The sequence below is a fragment of the Pelodiscus sinensis genome, chromosome 22, assembly GCF_049634645.1.
Source record: "Pelodiscus sinensis isolate JC-2024 chromosome 22, ASM4963464v1, whole genome shotgun sequence".
NCBI classification, from domain to species: domain Eukaryota; kingdom Metazoa; phylum Chordata; order Testudines; family Trionychidae; genus Pelodiscus; species Pelodiscus sinensis.
In genome coordinates, this window is record NC_134732.1 from 6835923 (window position 1) to 6853329 (window position 17407).

Here is a 17407-nt window from a genome sequence, read left to right on the forward strand (position 1 = left end):
TGCTGTCTTAAAGCAAGACAAGGGTCAGTATTGAGAGGTAAACAGGCACTTGGCAGAATTTTAGGCCATCCTGAGAGAGGAAGGAAGGCTCAATGGTTAGAGCACTTGCCAGAGACTGAATACCTAAGGTCTGACACAGACTTCCTGAGTGAGCTTTGGAAAACCACCTCGGGCCAGATTGTAAAAGGAATTTAGACACTCAAGGTACGTCTAGACTACAGGCTTTTGTCGACAGAAGTTTTGTCGACAGTGTAGACAAAGAGCGTCTACACTACATTCAGTTCTGTCGACAAAGCAAGCTGCTTTGTCGACATGGTAGTGTAGACGCAAAGGACAGTTTACATGCAATAACACCTTCTGTCGACAGAAACTCCGTCAACAGAAGGTGTTATGCCTCGTAAAATGAGGTTTACCAGCGTCGACAAAACTGCTGAGTTCTGTCGACGTTATGTCGACAGAACTCAGCGGTAGTGTAGACGCAGGTATAGTTTTGTCGACAAAAGTCCACTTTTGTCGACAAAACTCTGTAGTCTAGACACACCCTCAGTGGGGTTTTAAAAAGCATAGAGATGCTAAATGCTCATGAAAGCTATACATTGTAGGGACCTAGTCTGTGCCTCAGTTTTCTATCTGTGTAATGGGCATAACAGCACTGTCCTGAGATGTGTGATGTGAAGATGAATGTATTGAAGATTATGAGGTGCTGAGATTCTGCAGAGAGGAGAGGCAGATAAGTCCCTCAGACAGATACTGCAGTGATAAGTGCCATGTAGGAACCCCGTCAGATATATATTTTCGAGGGGGGTTAAACCAACCTGCAGATTTTAATACAGAGTTCTATCCCTGTGCTAGATTTCTATAGTATTGTTTAAAAAATAAAAGGCCCTTGTGCAGAAAGGTTCTCATCCTCTCAAATTCTGTAGCATCCTAGGGAGTCCACCTGTATTAAATTCTAAAGGTTTTATCACCACGGGATATTTCTGAATTACCATTTCTAACCCACTGCAGGGACTGTTTGCATGTTTATTGAATCTGAGTCTTCTAAGTTAGCTTTGATGGCTTTTGTTCTGGCAACTGTGAGATGGCTCGCCCGGCTGCTCGGAGAACAAACTGACGCAGAAACCAGTTGTCCCAGCCTGTTTTGCTGCTCCTGAACCAAGCTGCCTGAACTCGATGACCTCCTGAGGTCTCTTCCAGCCCTAGGGTTCTAGGATCAGGAGAGGGGGTGAGGACCAGTGTTTGCAAAGTGCTCTGAAGATTAAAAGCTCTAGATAAAGGCTGGCTTGTGATATCTTAAAGCATGAGAATCTCTCTTTCAGCCCCCCACCTGCCAACTTTATATCAAGTCATCGGGGGAGGTTCTCTGGCGAGAAAGGTTTCCCACGAAAGCAGGGCAGGGCAAAATGAGAGGATGCCTGACATGAAGGACTGTCTCCCTGCAGAGACGCTGCACTGTGGCACAGGGTGCAGAGACACAGCCGCACCAGGGCAGGCAAAGACCAGCACCGAATCGGAGCCTCTGGCTGGAGCATGCCTCTGGAGCGCGGACCCGGTGTGTGCCTGCAGCAAGACGCACCCGAGCGAGGGAGTGAGCAGTCAGGTTCCCTACACAAAGGTGACAGCCCAAGTCTTATTTTTTTCGGACTCTCGTTGTGCACGCATGACCGAGCAAGAGGACTGCAGAGGCTGGGAACGTGGTGGCTGCCAACCAGCGCCACCGAGATCAGCTGCCTCGGTGCTCATCTGTCACCTCCTAATGACCATCTGGTACATTTGAGAGCCAGGTGTTTGGCCTGGTAGTGAGCGGGGAGGGAGTAAATAGGAAGGGAAGCGACAAACCTTTCTTCTCATATTCAGGCTTCTCCTCCCCGCCCCTGCCCAGGCTCTCCAGCGTCCGCGTCACCTGGCTGCCGAACTCATCCTCCCTCGCGCTGGGCTCCGCCTGCTGCGGGACCTCGTCCTCATCCTCGTAGTCGTAGTCATCCAGGATGGGCGTCTCGCGGATGGGCATGCCGATGACGGAACTGTGAGCCTGCAGGCGCGAGTTGCGGAAGCTCTCCCGGGCCTGCGGGCCCAGCAGCACTGAGGGGATGTAGTGGATCTCATGGGTGGCTTCAGTGCTGGCACTCTTCTGGGGGATCCGGCGGCGCTTGTGCCAGTGCCGCTGGGCGTACAGCGCCACCGTGAACACCAGCAGGAGCAGGAGAAGAGCGATCAAGCCACCCTATGGGAGAGCAAAAGGAGAAACATTAAGAGGAGCTCAGACCCTGCATGGTCCCCCAAGGGGACCAAGGCGGCATTACCACCCTCTCCCCCCAATTTCTGGAGCAGCCTGACATCCTGGATGACCCCGAAGCACTTTGCAAACCGCCAGGTACCAAAGAAACTGCCTCACCCTCTCTTGAAATGCAGCCACCTCTGGGGAGGAGGTGGCAGCCAAGAAACCTAACTAGCACCCAGCATGTTGCAAGGGCAAGAAAATGCCTTAGTTTAAAAACAGGGAGAGAGGGGGGAAATCTGACGTCTCAGCAGAGCAGAGAAGATGTCAGACCCAAAAGACCCCAGCACAGCAAACAGCAGGGGACTCAATTTTCAACTCTGCTGGAGGCTGATCCAGCTAATCGGACTCATTAGAGGCCAAGCTACAGATTGCAATAGCTCCCACTCCCTGCTGGTTCCAATGGGAGGGGGGTGAGGGGGGATTATCTCAGAATATAATGAAGATAAAGCCTGAGCTACCCACTGCAAACTCCCAGCCAACATGTGCTGCCTCTGTGGGAATGATCCTGGTTACCAGCAGTTTACACCCATCCGGCACATCTACGCTCGAGGTGCAGTTACATCTGTGTTTAAGGGCAAAGCACGTGCTTCAGCAACGTCCTGCCTGTCCGGCACAGGCAGGTGTCGGCAGCAGCGCACGCAGACGTGTCTGCACTAGTGTAAGCTCGCTGGCTGGACAGAAAGAGCAGTTGAGGAGGCAGTAGCGTGGGCTATGCCCTAGGAACACACTGGCACGCCCAGCCTGCACTGAAGCCTGAACCCCTCACTGCTGTATGTAGTGACCTGGACACATCGACACGAGCTGCACACCACCTCCCCAGCTGCAATGAAGAGGCACCTTGGGTACTTACCTGGTCCCCAGTATCATGATCCCTGAGTGTTCCACAACATGCATGCCTGTATCATTCATGCCCCTGGGAGACAGGGCAGTGCGACTAGTACTAACCCTGCTGCACAGATAGTGAGCTGAGACGGGCACCAAGTGACTTGCCCAAGCCCAAGCAAGGTTTGTGGCAGAGCAGTGAACTGAGTGTGGATCTCAGTCTAGTATCTTCACCCTTGGCTCATCCTTCCTCCAGCTGATCTCCAGCACTACTCTGTGGGAACCTCTTGGACAATTTCAGGGCCCTGCCTTTCACTCCCCAAGCCAATCTTATCAAATACATCGCTGCGATGAACTGATGTATTTATTATTTACACTTCACTCTTCACCACAGTATCTGAACACCTCACGGACATCACTGAATTTATCTTCACTTCCACCCCTCTTGGGAGCTAGGGAGCATTATCCCCATTTTGCAGATGGGAAACTGAGGCACGGATAGATTAAATCACCTGGGAACTCTGTGACAGAGGCAAGAATTGACCCCAGATCTACTGCATCCCAGTGCAGTACATCAGCCACAAGGCTACCCATCCCCCAAATAGTATCATATGTGCCCTCGTGGCAGATTCACTGGTAATGGGAACAACTGCAAAAGTGCTTCCTTAATGCAGGTGCAAACTGAAAGGTGGTCCCTCTAAGTCAAGGCACTCAGGCTGAACAGCATTGGGGAAGCTTTCACTAGAATAGTCCACATGGCACCTGTTCTGGAGGTAAATACAAGCTGTCCTTCAAATGGACATCTCATGCAGCCAGGCAAGAGAAATGTCTAAATCCCTCTGCTGCTTCTAGTCAGTTTCATACTGTAGCAGACAAAAATCCCAGGGCAGGTAAATCAGAAGTGGCATGAACAATTCTGGCTTCATAGCGTGACATGCCACTGTTGGGGGAGGGGAAGAATTAATTTTGGCACACGATGCCCAAATCCAGGCACGTTGTACACCGTGTAACAGACGTACAAACATTTCACCGGAATTCAGTAAAACCACTGTGAGCACACAGAGAGATTGAGACACACCAACAGGCTAATCTACAGAAAGCTAGTGTCTAAAATTGCAATTCACAAGAGGTATTAGCTTGGGAGACAGCCACGCCGCCAATGGCAGCTGGATGGATACAGCAGACTCACTCGCTACTTTCACAACAATGCGGCCATTGCATACGTTCTGAGCCAGTTCTAGCATAATGCAGTCACGCGCACCTTCACAAAGCTGCACAGGAAAACAGAACATCCACAAGAAGCAGATGGTGAGATATCAGGTACACCCAACGGGTCATGTACCTCAGTCTTCTAGTACACCCACATGCCCCCCCGCGTGTTCATGCAGGGCAGAGGGATCTCACAATTGCACCTGCAAGCTCACGAGTGGTGTAAGGGTCCTCCACCCCCCAAACTCACCGCGCCATGTGGGGTGGATGAGCATCATCTCTCCATGCTCACAACCTCCTACTCATGCCTGACAGAACCGTCTCACGCTCACAAATCTGCCTAGGGACTTCTGATAGACATCTCCGAGGCCTCTGCTGCGTGTGTGACGTTCTGTCTTCCTCTGCTTGTGCACCATGGATGGGCCTTTTTCAGTGCTGTGGATGGTAAACGCACCACTCGTCCCCCCAGGTGTCTCGGTGGCACAAAGGGATCAAGCACATGTTCCCATTCAGAGCCCAGAATATTTAAGAACATAAGAACGGCCATGCTAGGTCAGACCAAAGGTCCATCTAGCCCAGTATCCCGTCTGCCGACAGTGACCAATGCCAGATGTCCCAGAGGGAGGAAACACAATAGGCAACCTTCACGTGATCCCTCCCGTCATTCATTTCCAGAGAAACAGAGGCTAGGGGCACCATTCCTACCCTTCCTGGCTAATAGCCATTGATAGACCTAACCTCCATGAATCTAGCTAGCTCTTTTTTAACCCTGTTAAATTTCTAGCCTTCGCCACTTGCAAGGAGTTCCAGAGGTTGACTATGCACTGTGTGAAGAATACTTCGCCAAGTTCCACTGCTTTTCCCCTAACCCTGGCGCAATGGAAAATCTCTCTGCCTGTAAGCTGGCAAGAGTAACACGGCCAGTGTCCCTGTTAGAGAGGGCGGGAGAGTGGGGAAAGGAGAGGTCTGCTCAGAGCCCTGAGAGTTCTGGGACAGGGGGAGTCTCGGGACATGCTGCTTTGGTTGCAGAGGGCTGGGAAAAGTGCAAAGCAAGGTCCTTGGTCGCTAGGTCCTGGCCACATCACTTGGTTCTTGGCTTCTCCAGTGGGCTATTTGGTTGCCTGCAGCACAAGGGAGCTACTCAGGAGGAGAGGCAAGGTTGCCATAAGGAGAGAGGCCTCTGGGGAAGCCACAGCTTCCCTAGCCCGGTCCAGAGGCACAGCCTCCAATGTGCTGTAGAAAATGCAACATGGCAGCTCTCGTTCAGAGCCCCTCCCCAGCCTCATCTGGTTTCTCATTTGGTTCTGTAATTGACACTAATAGGAAGAAGGGCTCAGGGAGGCGGAATGACTTTGCTCAGCGCGACGTTCCCCATTGAGCAGACAGCTTCTGTCAGGAAATGGAGCACAGCTGTGGCTGGGAAAGACTGGGAAAAGAGCACTCAAAGGGGAGGACCCGGGGAGATCCAGGGCACGAAGAGATCCTGGAAGAGGGATTCCAATTTGTGTTTCCCTCTGGGTCTGCCCAGCACCTTGCACAATGCGCTCACGAGAGCAGTCAGGAACTGAACAGTGAAACTGTCCTCAGAAAACGCCAACTCCTCAAAAACAAACCTTCCCTCAGACATGTGCCTGTATCTCTTTCACCAGGAAGGTATCTCTGGTTCAAGGTACAATTTCTGGCGAAAACCAGTCACGCCCCCTCCCCAGAATAGCCAGGCACAGGACACTCACTTGGAATGTCAAACAAAAAACAGGACTATGTAGCACTTAAAAGACTAACAAGACGGTTTATTAGGTGATGAGCTTTCATGGGCCAGACCCACTTCCTGAGATCAAATAGTGGAAGAAAATTGGCACAACCATATATACCAAAGGATACAATAAAAAAAAAGAACACATATGAAAAGGACATATCAAATTTCAGAACAGAAGGCGGATGGGGGGGAGGTAAATGTCTGTGAGCTAATGATATTAGAGGTGATAATTGGGGAAGCTATCTTTGTAATGGGTAAGATAATTAATGTCTTTGTTTAGACCTAGGCGTAAAGTGTAGAATTTAAGCATGAATGACAGTTCTGGAATGTGAGAGACTGTGGAGACTTCCCGGGAGCCTGAACCAGGCACCGCAGGGGCTTGAACCGGGCTCTCCCCGGAGCATGCTCTTACTGTGGGGCTGGGGGCTATCCAGGGTGGAGTTGCATCTCACAGAGCAGAATGCTGGCTTTCCACACAGTGCCCTACTCAAATGGCTCCCTGTAGGCACAGTCCTCCCCTCCCTACCGAGAGGCTGCAAGGAAGGAAGTCTGAGCACGGCGGGCAAAGGCCTGGGCAGCCGCAGAAATTCCTGTCATTAGAAAAGCCTTTGCCAACTGGACCTAGAGGACGGAAGGAAAAGTCTGGAGGGAGCAAATGTAACGTTGATCTGAACCATCAGTGAAAGTGGAGCCACTCCGGCTGCCAGAGGCCTGCAGCTGGCAAACCAGATTAACACAGCATCCACCCCCGGCTGCTGCAGTCAGAGGGGGTTTGGGGAAGTAGCTTGGACCGTAGCAAATGAAATTGTCAGTCTATTGTATGGGCCCCACTGAAATGCTTCTGCTTCAGGGAAATCACAAACTGCAGAGAGCCACAGACATGATGCGTCTGATGTTTCCCCCTCCAGCCTGGAGTTATCCCATGCAGGGCTGGCTCAAGTGAATCTCCTGTCAGGCCACTTGGTTGAATGGCTTGTCTTCGAGAGCAAGGGCAGTTCTGTCTTCCACACATACTGGCCGACGTGCTGGTCTGCTCAGCAGAGAAGGCTGGAGAAGGGGGCAACAGGTGGGAGGCCAGGTCGGGTGTGTTGTAGTAAAAGGAAGCAGGGGGATGGTGCCCAGAGGTTTCCTGATAAAGAGAAGGTTGTAACAGACCCCAGCACTCCAGCCAGCCCCTGAGAGGATGGGCCTCCCTTTACCTTCAGCACCCTGCGGCAGCAGGTTCAGGAACCAACTCAAGCAGGCTGGGAAAGGACAAAAATGTGCAAATCCTCCCCCTCTGCAAAGCAGCCAGGAGGCAGCATTTTAATCCCTCCCCGAGCGCAGCCGAGCCATAAGCCGCAGGCAGCAATGCGCAGCTGTGCAGCAAAACACGGCCGACGGGCATGCATGGGGAATACTGAACCCACAGCAGTGCTGGGGCCGCTGCCCAGAGCCAATGGCACATTCCCTGTGACTTGGCCAGAGCCATGTGGCTCCCTCTCGTCCCAGACCAACAGCCCCCGTTGGCTGCCTGCAGCCGAGCTGCGGGTTCCACAAGGACTCGGTGCACTTTCCCACCCTTGCCCTGCCCTGCTGGCACCTGGTGGAAGCAGTTCCCTTGTGCACCAGGGGAGCAGCACACAGACAGCAGATCTCCGGGCCCCCGACCTGTCAGCACTTGGTTTTTAGAGTTGCTCATTTGCAGCTCCCTCCCTTTCCTGCCCTGACAGCCCCTGCTTTAAACGCAGGACGCACCTGATGGGAAGTCAAACTTAGGAGGCTCCGAAGCCGGCCTCGTTTTAATCTATTTCTCATGTTAAATTATCCAACGGAGGGAGCGGGAGAGAAAGGGGAAGGAAGGGATAACATGAGAAATGTTTTATTTGACAATGTGTCATTTGGAAACTGATTATTTCTGTCTCAGGGCTTTTTAATATTCCCAAACAATGGCCGAGTCGCGAGGGGATTTCGTATTCTAAGGCTGGATTTATAATACTCTGTTCTGCAGTGATAAGAACACAGGCCTTTAATCCTCCGAGCTGTGAACATGCATATTCTCCCACGTAATGTCCTTCGCCCTGCACTGCTCCGTGCTCCCAGAGCCAGCCAAGGGAATGGACCGCTGAGAAGTGAGGGTGCTCTGAGCGTGCTCCCTCTGCCCATCCACACAAGGGAACGGCTGAAGCCCTCAGGAAGGCAGCACCTGACGCTAGTTCCTGCTGCAGGAGCTTGGGCTGAGCATGGACACGCATTCAGTGATGGTGCTGGGGCTTGCAAGTCAGGCCTAATAGTGAGGCAATCAGGATCCAGGCGGTACCGTTGCAAGTTGCCAGCACCCAATGCAGATGGATGAATGCTCTGTTCCCCTGCTCAGGGTCGGTATAAGCAAGTCTACCTGGAACTGAGGTGGCTTGGGAATTGGGCCCAACTGGAGGTCACCATGGCTGTCCGGGGAAGATTGGGTTAACCCAGACCAGGAGAGAAACTGGGGGGAAAGTGCAGCCACACAGACGTAGCAGGAGCTCTGGGAGCCATATTTGGCATCCACAGGTGTCCATTCAGTCAAATATCTCTCCACTCCTGCGACACGGATGGCTGCTGGGCCATGCAGACCAACAGGGAGAGGATACAGCAGCAGGGGAACCAGGGTCTGAAAGGGTGAAATTTGTCACCTGCACAAAATGCGGCTCTCTAGCTGGACCTTCCAGGACTCAGTAGCCGGTGGAGGATGTGGGAGTGAATCTCCAGCACAGCCAAGAAAGCTGAATGGGTGGCAGATGTAATGTGAAGGACTAATGAAGGAGCAGGGATCCCGCCAAGCCCCCATTGTGCTGTGTGGCAGGCAATGAGAATATCTGCAGTTTCCATGAGCTATAAAGCCCTTGATCACAATATTGTTGTGTGGCGAGGAACAGGCACACTCAACGGTACCAGTGAATTTGAGCGTACACCTGTCACAGTGACATAACTCATACTGACGTACGCTAGAGAGTCTACATAGCCACAGGATGAGAGGGGGATGGGTGTGCTATGCCTTGTATCCCCAGGCAGGCTCTTATGAGTGCACCCTTCCCTGGGTTCAACACCCCTGGAGGGAAAGGCCCATCTCCAGGACTACTACACTGGGACCTCTGGGCTTTTGCATCTCTGAGTCTTGCTGTGGCTCTTCTAGTAGGGCCTTGGCTTTTCTCCCTGAGCACTCTTGGGGGTTCTGACACTAGGAATCGCACACAGTAAGTAACCCAGGTGAGTTTTCTAGACACCTTATTATTATTTTGGAACACCACAGCCAAAGAAGCGGGTGACGGTAACAGAGGACCGAGATGCATGAGACTTACCTAGGCTTCATTCTTCCCCTGGAAGGTTTGGGTGAGCTCCACTCAGCCGAGACACCCCTACCTACATCTGGGCTGGGCGAGGCAGACAGCTCTCAGCATCTGTGCCAGGCCCGCACTTCCAGATGCTGCTTCCACCTCTGCCCTCTTCCTCTTTAGGCTTGGGCTGTTAATGGCTAAATGTCCCTTTGATCCTAGGGAAAATAAACCTGCCAGCTTAGTCACAGCCCAGGAGGTGGGTATTTCGCAGGTAACAGTTCCCTCATCACTGCTCCTTTAGGGACTCTTGGGATTCTCTCTGGAGGCTTCTTATCTATGTCATTGTTTCCATTCCTGTTTGTCCCCCTCCCCCACCAGCTCCCAACTGCCTCTGAGGTAACTCCCTTCAGTCACACAGTAACATCACCCAGGTAAACTGAGGCACATATGATATTCAGCCCAATGACACAGACGTTTCCCTGGTTTCCCATAGGTGGTCTGACGGAATTAAAATGGAAAAACTTAAAAAACAACTAATAGTCTAGCAGCACCTTAGAGACCACCAAAACATGGACATGGTATCATGAGCTTTTGTGGGTACAACCCACTTCTTCAGATAAATGAACATTAAAAGTCCAGATCGAGGAATAAATAAGGGAAGGGGAGGAAAGGAACATCAGCTATGAAGCCAGCAGGACAGCTCAAAAGGAGGCCGCCGGCGGAAGGAAAGAGGAGCGTGGGAAGGCTCCCAGGGAGAGATAGAGGGCTGGAGCAGAGAGACCACGGTCCCTTAGCTGCGGGAGGTAGGAAGTGACCCAAGGCGCGGCTGCAGAAGACCCGTGGGTTGGTGCGTTGCGGGGACCCCCCCCCCCCACCAACCAAACCGTGGAAGGAACTCTTTCCCCTGGTTCTTAGGGCCCTGGGTCGGGGCTCAGAGTGGGGGCGGGCCCGAGCCTCCCTACCGCCTGACCGGTCGCGACACCGGCCAAGGCCCGGAAAGTCCATGTACCGCGGAAAAGGGTACTCAGTGTCTGATGGAGCGCTGGGAAGGGCGTTGCACCTGAAGGTGTTGGGCACGGCCCCTCCCCGCATGGAGGGCGGGTGGCGCTGAGCCGATGCGGGCGGCCCGGGACGTGGACGCTTGGTCACAGGTTATTATTGCCAAGCCCAGGGACGAGTGTAGGAGTGGTCCCTGCACTCCGGTATTAAACTGAATCATGTGATGAGGCAGCTAGTACTTCCCTGCGAAGACAAATCCACAGTGTAACAGACCTCACCACTGGGAATGTTTTGCTGATATATAAACTTGAACATTCCTTTGCTCCCTTTTAACCTGATACTGCCCCCTCTTATCCGCCCAAAGCTCTTCTTCTCTGACTTTCTGCTTACACCCATCTACAGGGTGTAAATGATTCTATCGCCGTTTAATCATCGGTTGTTTTTTTCTTCACCATTTTGTTGAGCCCCATAGACTTTTGTGAAGCTTTTATCCCATTCCCCCCTCCCCCAACATTTTGGCCTTGTTGGGCTATGACGAGATTCCGAACCCTAGACAGAGCTGTGGGTTGGGTTTCTCCAGGACCATGGAGTATGTCTCTGATTGGACATCAGCAAAAGGAGAAACAAACCTACCACCTCTAGAACTCGGAACAGGGGCCTTTCCCAACTGATCTAAAAGTGTCAGCTCTCTTAGCTAGGGCTGTAGCAGATTCAACAGCTTTATCTGTGGCCCAGCCACCATTAATGGAGAACAGAGCATTGCATTATGTACATGTGCGTTACATCTGCACTAGCGTTTCTGGATGCAATGCAACTTGAGCTAATTAGCATGGCTATAAATTCTAGTGGTCACACTCCATAAATGTATGTTCCAGGAAACATTTATTCCTGGTCATGGTTCACGCTAGGCTGAATCCTAAAGCAAACCACAACCAGATGCCAACATTTGGGAGCATCTACAACAGTGTTTGTTAACTAACAACCAATTAGCTTGAGTTACATGACAACCAAAGATGTATGTAGACAAAACCCACAGAAAAGGTCTAACAGCTCATCTGTGGTGTGGTACTTTTGTATACCCAGCTTGGGAATCCTATCAGCTTGTTTGGACATAACACCACACTGCAAAACCAACTCGTTCGCCTCTGTCCAAAACACCCCCTGGCTGTGATAGCTGCAAAAGTCTTGGGATATGTCTACACTGCAGAGTTTTTCCAGAAAAATGGCTGTTTTTCTGGAAAAACTATACTTACATCCACACTGCTATTGTGTTATTTCGTCAAAAAGTTGAAAGAATGGAGAGATTTTTCCGACATTGGTAAACCTCTTTCTATGAGGAAGAAGACTTTTTCTGAAAAAGCTTTTTCGGAAAAAGGTATGTGTGGATGCAGAACAGAGTGTATTTTTGAAAGAAGAGGCCTCCAGGAAAAAGCACAAGTGCCCTGGTAGCCACTCCGTCCACAGTAATCACAACTGAAATGCGAGATAGCGACCATTCAGTGAGGACGCTATCTTTCGAAAAAGCAGATCGCTTTTTCATTGCACTTTTTGTGTGGATGCTCTCTTTTTAAAGAAGTTTTTCCAGAAGATCTCTTCCAGAAAAGCTTCTTCCGAAAGAAGCTTTCAGTCTAGACATAGCGTTGGTGATGCTGGTGTCCTGAGATCACTGCCGATGAAACTGGCCAGCGGTGTGGTCTGATTGTTTCCTTCTAAGTCCTCCGTGTATCTGTATCCATCTGCTGTCTCTTGCCCTCGATTGTAAACACTCCAAGGCAGAGACTGTGTTTTCGTTTGGTTTGTACAGCACCTAGTATAATGGGATCCTGGCCATGACTGGGGCTCCTAGGTGCCACGGCAATTAGTAATAACACTAGCGAGGCATATGAGGTTAACTGTCAGCTGTTATCCCTAAGGCCTCCTGCTTCAGCATCCTTGCTTCTTAGATTTCTCCTTCCCTCAGGCTGTGCCTGCACCTGTATTTCTCTCCAACTTTCCCACCAGCACACTAGCGCCAATGCAGCTCCACCCGGAGTAGCAATGACCGGACTATGCCTGGCATCCGCTGGCTGCCAGCTGAAGCTCTCTATCATCTAACCCCGCTCCAAGCAGGTCAACAGCCACCCAGCAATGCTCCCACCACTAGGGCCGCTGATGGAGCTGCTCTAAGGAAGGTTGCCATGTATGTTATAGTGAGTGTTGCCCAGCTATACTGGGGGAGTTCTCATTTCTCCAGCGCAAACATCAATCCGTTATTTCCTGCCCACATCAGCTGCCTCCCCAACACCGCTTAGCAGCACCTCCCCATGTTATTTCTTCTGCAAAGCTTAATTAATGTTCTCTTGGCTCCTTCCTTCGTATCATTAATGATGATAAATAAGACTGTTCTCAGCAGAATGCTCTCTCCCTCTTGCACACGCTGCCACTTATTGTGACCTTCTTTGTAGCCTTTCATTTCTACATCTGCCTGAGCATAAGACTTACCCCTCTAGTACACTGCACAAGCATCTTCAAACCCTGGAGTTACTGTCCGGTCAGGTGAAAGGCCCATCACAGCATCCCTTCGGCTAGGGACACTTTGTTAAATTACACCCCGATCTCCATGATAGCCACTCCACTTTATCAGGGAACACTCACGGAACACCCCCGAGAAGTGTGTTGTGCCACTAACGCTAATGGCATGCTGCCTTTCTGTAGCACCTTCCCCACCTGTGGAACCAGGAATTTATAAACATTAATTAAACCTCACACTCCCTGCAAGGTAAGTTATTGCCATCAACCCCCACACAGAGAAAGTGAGAGAACAGAAGTCAGAGCAGACACTGAAGCCAAGAGGTTGCTGCTGTACTGTTCATTCCCTCAGAGGCATCTGATACTGGCCACTGTAGGATGACAGGATATTGGCTAGATGGACCCTTGGTCTGATCCAGTACAGCCATGCCTATGTCCTTCGGTTAAGTGACTAGTTCATGGTCTCTGTGGCGGGCCCCTCCCGCCTGGGTCCCCAACCCCTTGTGATACAGTCTCTCCCTGGCCCTTTAAGCAGGGCTAAGGCCCCTGGGCCTGAGTCCACACAGTTTACAGCTGGCCCTTTAAGCAGGGCTAAGGCCCCCTGGCCAGAGTCCACAAAACAGTCTATAGCTGGCCCATTAAGCAGGGCTAAGGCCCCTGGCCTGAGTCCGCAAAACAGTCTATAGCTGGCCCATTAAGCAAGGCCAAGTCCACAACACAGTTGTCGTAGCGGGGGCACACCCCAGGTAGGGGGACCCGGGCCCCCCCACTCCACCGGGTCCCAGCCCAGGGCCCTGTGAGCGACCAGGTACTGGGTCACTCTCTCGGCGGGGCCATCCAGCCGAAACGCGCCGAGGTTCTCGGGCCGGGAGCGGCGGCTCCTGCTCCTGCCCTGGGCCACTTCCTACCTGGACCCCCGAGCTTCCTTCCCCTGGACTTGCCCAGCTGGCTGCAATCTCCAGGCCGGCGTCCCCTCGGCAGGCAGTCTCTGGGTTGCACCAATTCGCCTCCGCCTTCCTTCCGGCCTCTCCTGGAGTCCCTGGCCACCGCTGAGGGAGAGCTCCCTTCTCCAGTCCTTCTCCTTCAGCTGCCTCTCTTGACTGAGTCCTGGCCCAGGCTTTTATAGCCCCGCTGCAGCCTGGGCATACTTGGTAGGGCTGTGGGGGAGGGGCCTCTGCAGCCAGGTAACCCTGGCTGTGCCCTGTAGGTTCAGTGCGGGGCTGCCTCGCCCCGTCACAGTCTTACACAGGGAGTCAGTGTCAGAGAAAATCCAAACTAAAGCCTGTCTTTTCACCAGGCTTTCTGTGGGGGAGGAGGCCAGTCAATGGGGCAGGATTTTTACTGGAGAGGTTGGAGATGTGGGGAGAGGAGAGGAAGAGAGAAGAGCTAGGTGTAAGGGGACATGATCAACAGGGTCACTGAAGGATTCTCAGGGAAAGTCTATACAGCAGGGGTAAAGCCGAAATAAGCTACGCAACCTACATCAATTGCATAGCTTAAGTCGAAATCGCTTATTTCAGATTTGGCACTGTCTACACAGCCGGAAGTCCGAGTTAGAGCTGTCCACCAGTTAGAGCACTCTCCCTTGACTTTTCTTACTCCTTGTACAATGTGGGTTACAAGAGCTGGAGTAAGAAGTCCTTCAGCTTGACATTATATTGAAATAACTCCTTGTAGTGTAGACACAGACTATGTTATTTCAGAATAATGTCAGTTATTCCAAAATAACTCTGGCACGTAGACATACCCAGAGTGGACAAGAGTCAGAGCTACTTGTGTGTCACAAGGATGCATACCTTGCCCACAATGGCTAGCAGCCCGTTCACTGATAGCAGGCAGCTTTGGTGGTGTGTAGTGGATTGTAGATAGTATCAGCCTCTCATGTCAAATAAATAGTAACCCTTGCACAGCACAGACAAATCCTCAACAAGCTAAAGAGAGACTAAAACCACATGTCTGGCAATTATCCCCATTGTGCAGCTAGGAAGAGTGAGGCACAGGAAAATGTCTGATCCCAGGGCAGAAAGAGAGAGAACTAGTTTAAAATAAACAGCAGCTCAGATCACTAGACAATAAAAATGCCACAAGAGAGCACAGTTAGAGGCAACTGATCAACAAACAGGGCACATTCTACCTGCATGTCACGTCCCCTTTTGTGGCCCAAAACAACAAAGCACGTCAACACATGCTTAAAATTAAGTACATATTTAAGTTCCATTAAAGTCAATTGGGCTTAAGCACATGCTTAAAAGCTCTGCCTTACAGGGCGAGTTTGCTGAACGGGGGTTTTGGACAGAACATTATTTCCTGTAGTCCCCCACAGCTCTCCTAAAACTCAAACAGGTCTAGGCTCTAATGATCATTGATCATTATCCTTCTATCATCTACCTCTGTCCAGAGCTGACAAATGATTTCAAAACTGCCTTAGCACTGATGCACTTGAGTGCTGTACTGCTGGGAACAGGAAGATAAGTGCAAGGGGCGAAATTTGGCATGGAAGTTAACTGGTGCAAATGGATTTACACTGGAGCAGCCCCATGCAGAGTTTGGCCTAGGAATTTAAAAATTACGGCTCCCACAAGTAACACAAATCAGTCCCCATGTGTGTGCCATATGGATACGTAGCTTCATGCTATCCTAGCAGATGCATGCTGAGCATAAATTTCATAGCAAAAACAGTGCTACCAAGTAGAGCGTAAGTACAAGAGCACAGTTACAGTTGCAGTGGGAACTATAACTAAACAATCCTAGACTCGTTTGTATTAAAAATTTCAGATCAAATCACATTTCCATACAGTTTTATTTAAAATAATATATACTGACTGTTGTTTTGCTGGGGACAAACAGCAGACCCTGCCAATCACAGACATTCTGGGCCATATGAACATGTGCAGTGATGTTCCAATAACGGTTTGACGGAATAGCCACACAGGTATAGTCTGTATGCAAGCATCAGGAAGAAAAGGCAGAACACGCCGCTAATTGGAGCGATGCATCTTGTGGGAGTAACAGCTCGAACTACTTCTAAGCTAAATTTCTTCAAATGACTTGCCCTCGGTGGGCCAGGGAAAAGTGATTTTATTAAAAATCCACCAACTAAATGTTTTAAAATCTGAACCTGGACAGGGCTAATTGTTGCTTTTAACATGTCGGATAGTTGTGGTTTAACCCTGTGCTGCCTTCTAGGGTCACCAATCCTGCTAGCACAACTGCAATTTGCCTTGTCCATACGAGGGGTCTGAGTGCATTAACTAGTACAGGTGAGCAAGCAGGTTTCCTGACATGGCCAGCTCTGTCGAATGCAATGTCCAGGCCGAGACCAAAGTTTCTTCAAGCAGCTTGCACTAGTCAAGCCCTCCCAAAGCACAATCTCACACCTGAAAAGTGCATTCTAGTGACACCCACTGATTTTTCTTACACTGATCATTCAAACCAAATTACCAGGCTTTTATCAAAGACATCCACTCAAATCAAGAACGGAAAGAATGACACTGAACGGAAGGAAAGAGTTTGATACTAACAATAAAAGCTCCACTGGCCCACACATATCTTACAGCATAAGCTCTTTGGGGTGGGGACTGACATGTACTACACATCTGTACAGCCCCAGCACAACACGGTCCAACCTAGCTGATGCCTCTAGGCGCTAGGGCTGTACAAATGAACGACGACTGCCTAATATTTTAATTACTGTTTAAACAAGGGCTTAAATGAAAATGACTCTTGAAAAAGCAAGCAAAGGAACCCTGTTGTTATAACCCACAATGGTTGTGCGTCCTTCTTACAAGGCTTTTGGACAGCAGTCAGGAAAACATCAGCATCATACAGACTGGGGCTAATTCAGAGTCCCTTTCCAGCTATTCTTTGCAAAAAGGAGCGTTAATGTTGCCTGCCTCTCTGGCTCGCTCTCAAAAAAAAAAAAAAAGTTTCTAGGAGACTATTTACCACAATCTACTGCTGCTCTGAAAAGCAGACAGCGGAATGCATGCATGCATGAGCTCTTGGCGGTGGATTTCCTGTACTTGGTTCTACGAGGAGCATTAAACTGGGTCACAGCACAGTAACCACATTCACTGCCCCTAGCTGCCCTCTCACCCAAGCAAATGAAACCTACTCCAGACAATAAAGACGTCAAAAGGCTGTTGGGGCTGCTTCTCATACGTTTACAGATGCTTACTGACTGTACCTGCCCCGGCCTGCCTCCAACGCTTTCCCAACCATCCAGACAAACAAGGACTGCTGCAAGCCAGGAACCTTTATCTAACAAATGACAACCAGGTATCTGCACAGCAATAACCAGGAGGCCTGGTGTGGCCACAAGCTACTAACAAACGAACAAACAAACAGGACTGAGAGATGGGAAATGAACTGCCCCAGGGCTTGGTGGTTTTATGCCATCGTCACGGAAGCTCTCAAGGGCTAAACACCTTGGTAAGGATTCCCCCAACCAGCCTTCCCTTGGTGGATAGTTCTACCTCCCCCACACATCTGGTCCATCGGAGAAGAGGGGCATGCCTACCAACCTCCCACCATCAG

General features: G+C 50.7%; 1 protein-coding gene across 6 annotated transcripts in view; it reads right to left on the minus strand.

Moving 5' to 3' along the window:
• ASTN2 (astrotactin 2) overlaps window positions 1-17407 on the minus strand; it is a 730659-nt gene that overhangs the window by 540775 nt on the left and 172477 nt on the right. For 5 of the 6 annotated variants that reach the window (XM_075905850.1, XM_075905849.1, XM_075905851.1 and 2 more), the window contains exon 3: window positions 1840-2224. In XM_075905850.1, the coding sequence (XP_075761965.1) occupies window positions 1840-2224 (385 nt within the window). Of the gene's footprint in view, window positions 1-1839; window positions 2225-13779; window positions 13972-17407 lie in introns of those variants that run through there. The other variant, XM_075905854.1, reaches the window with a different exon arrangement.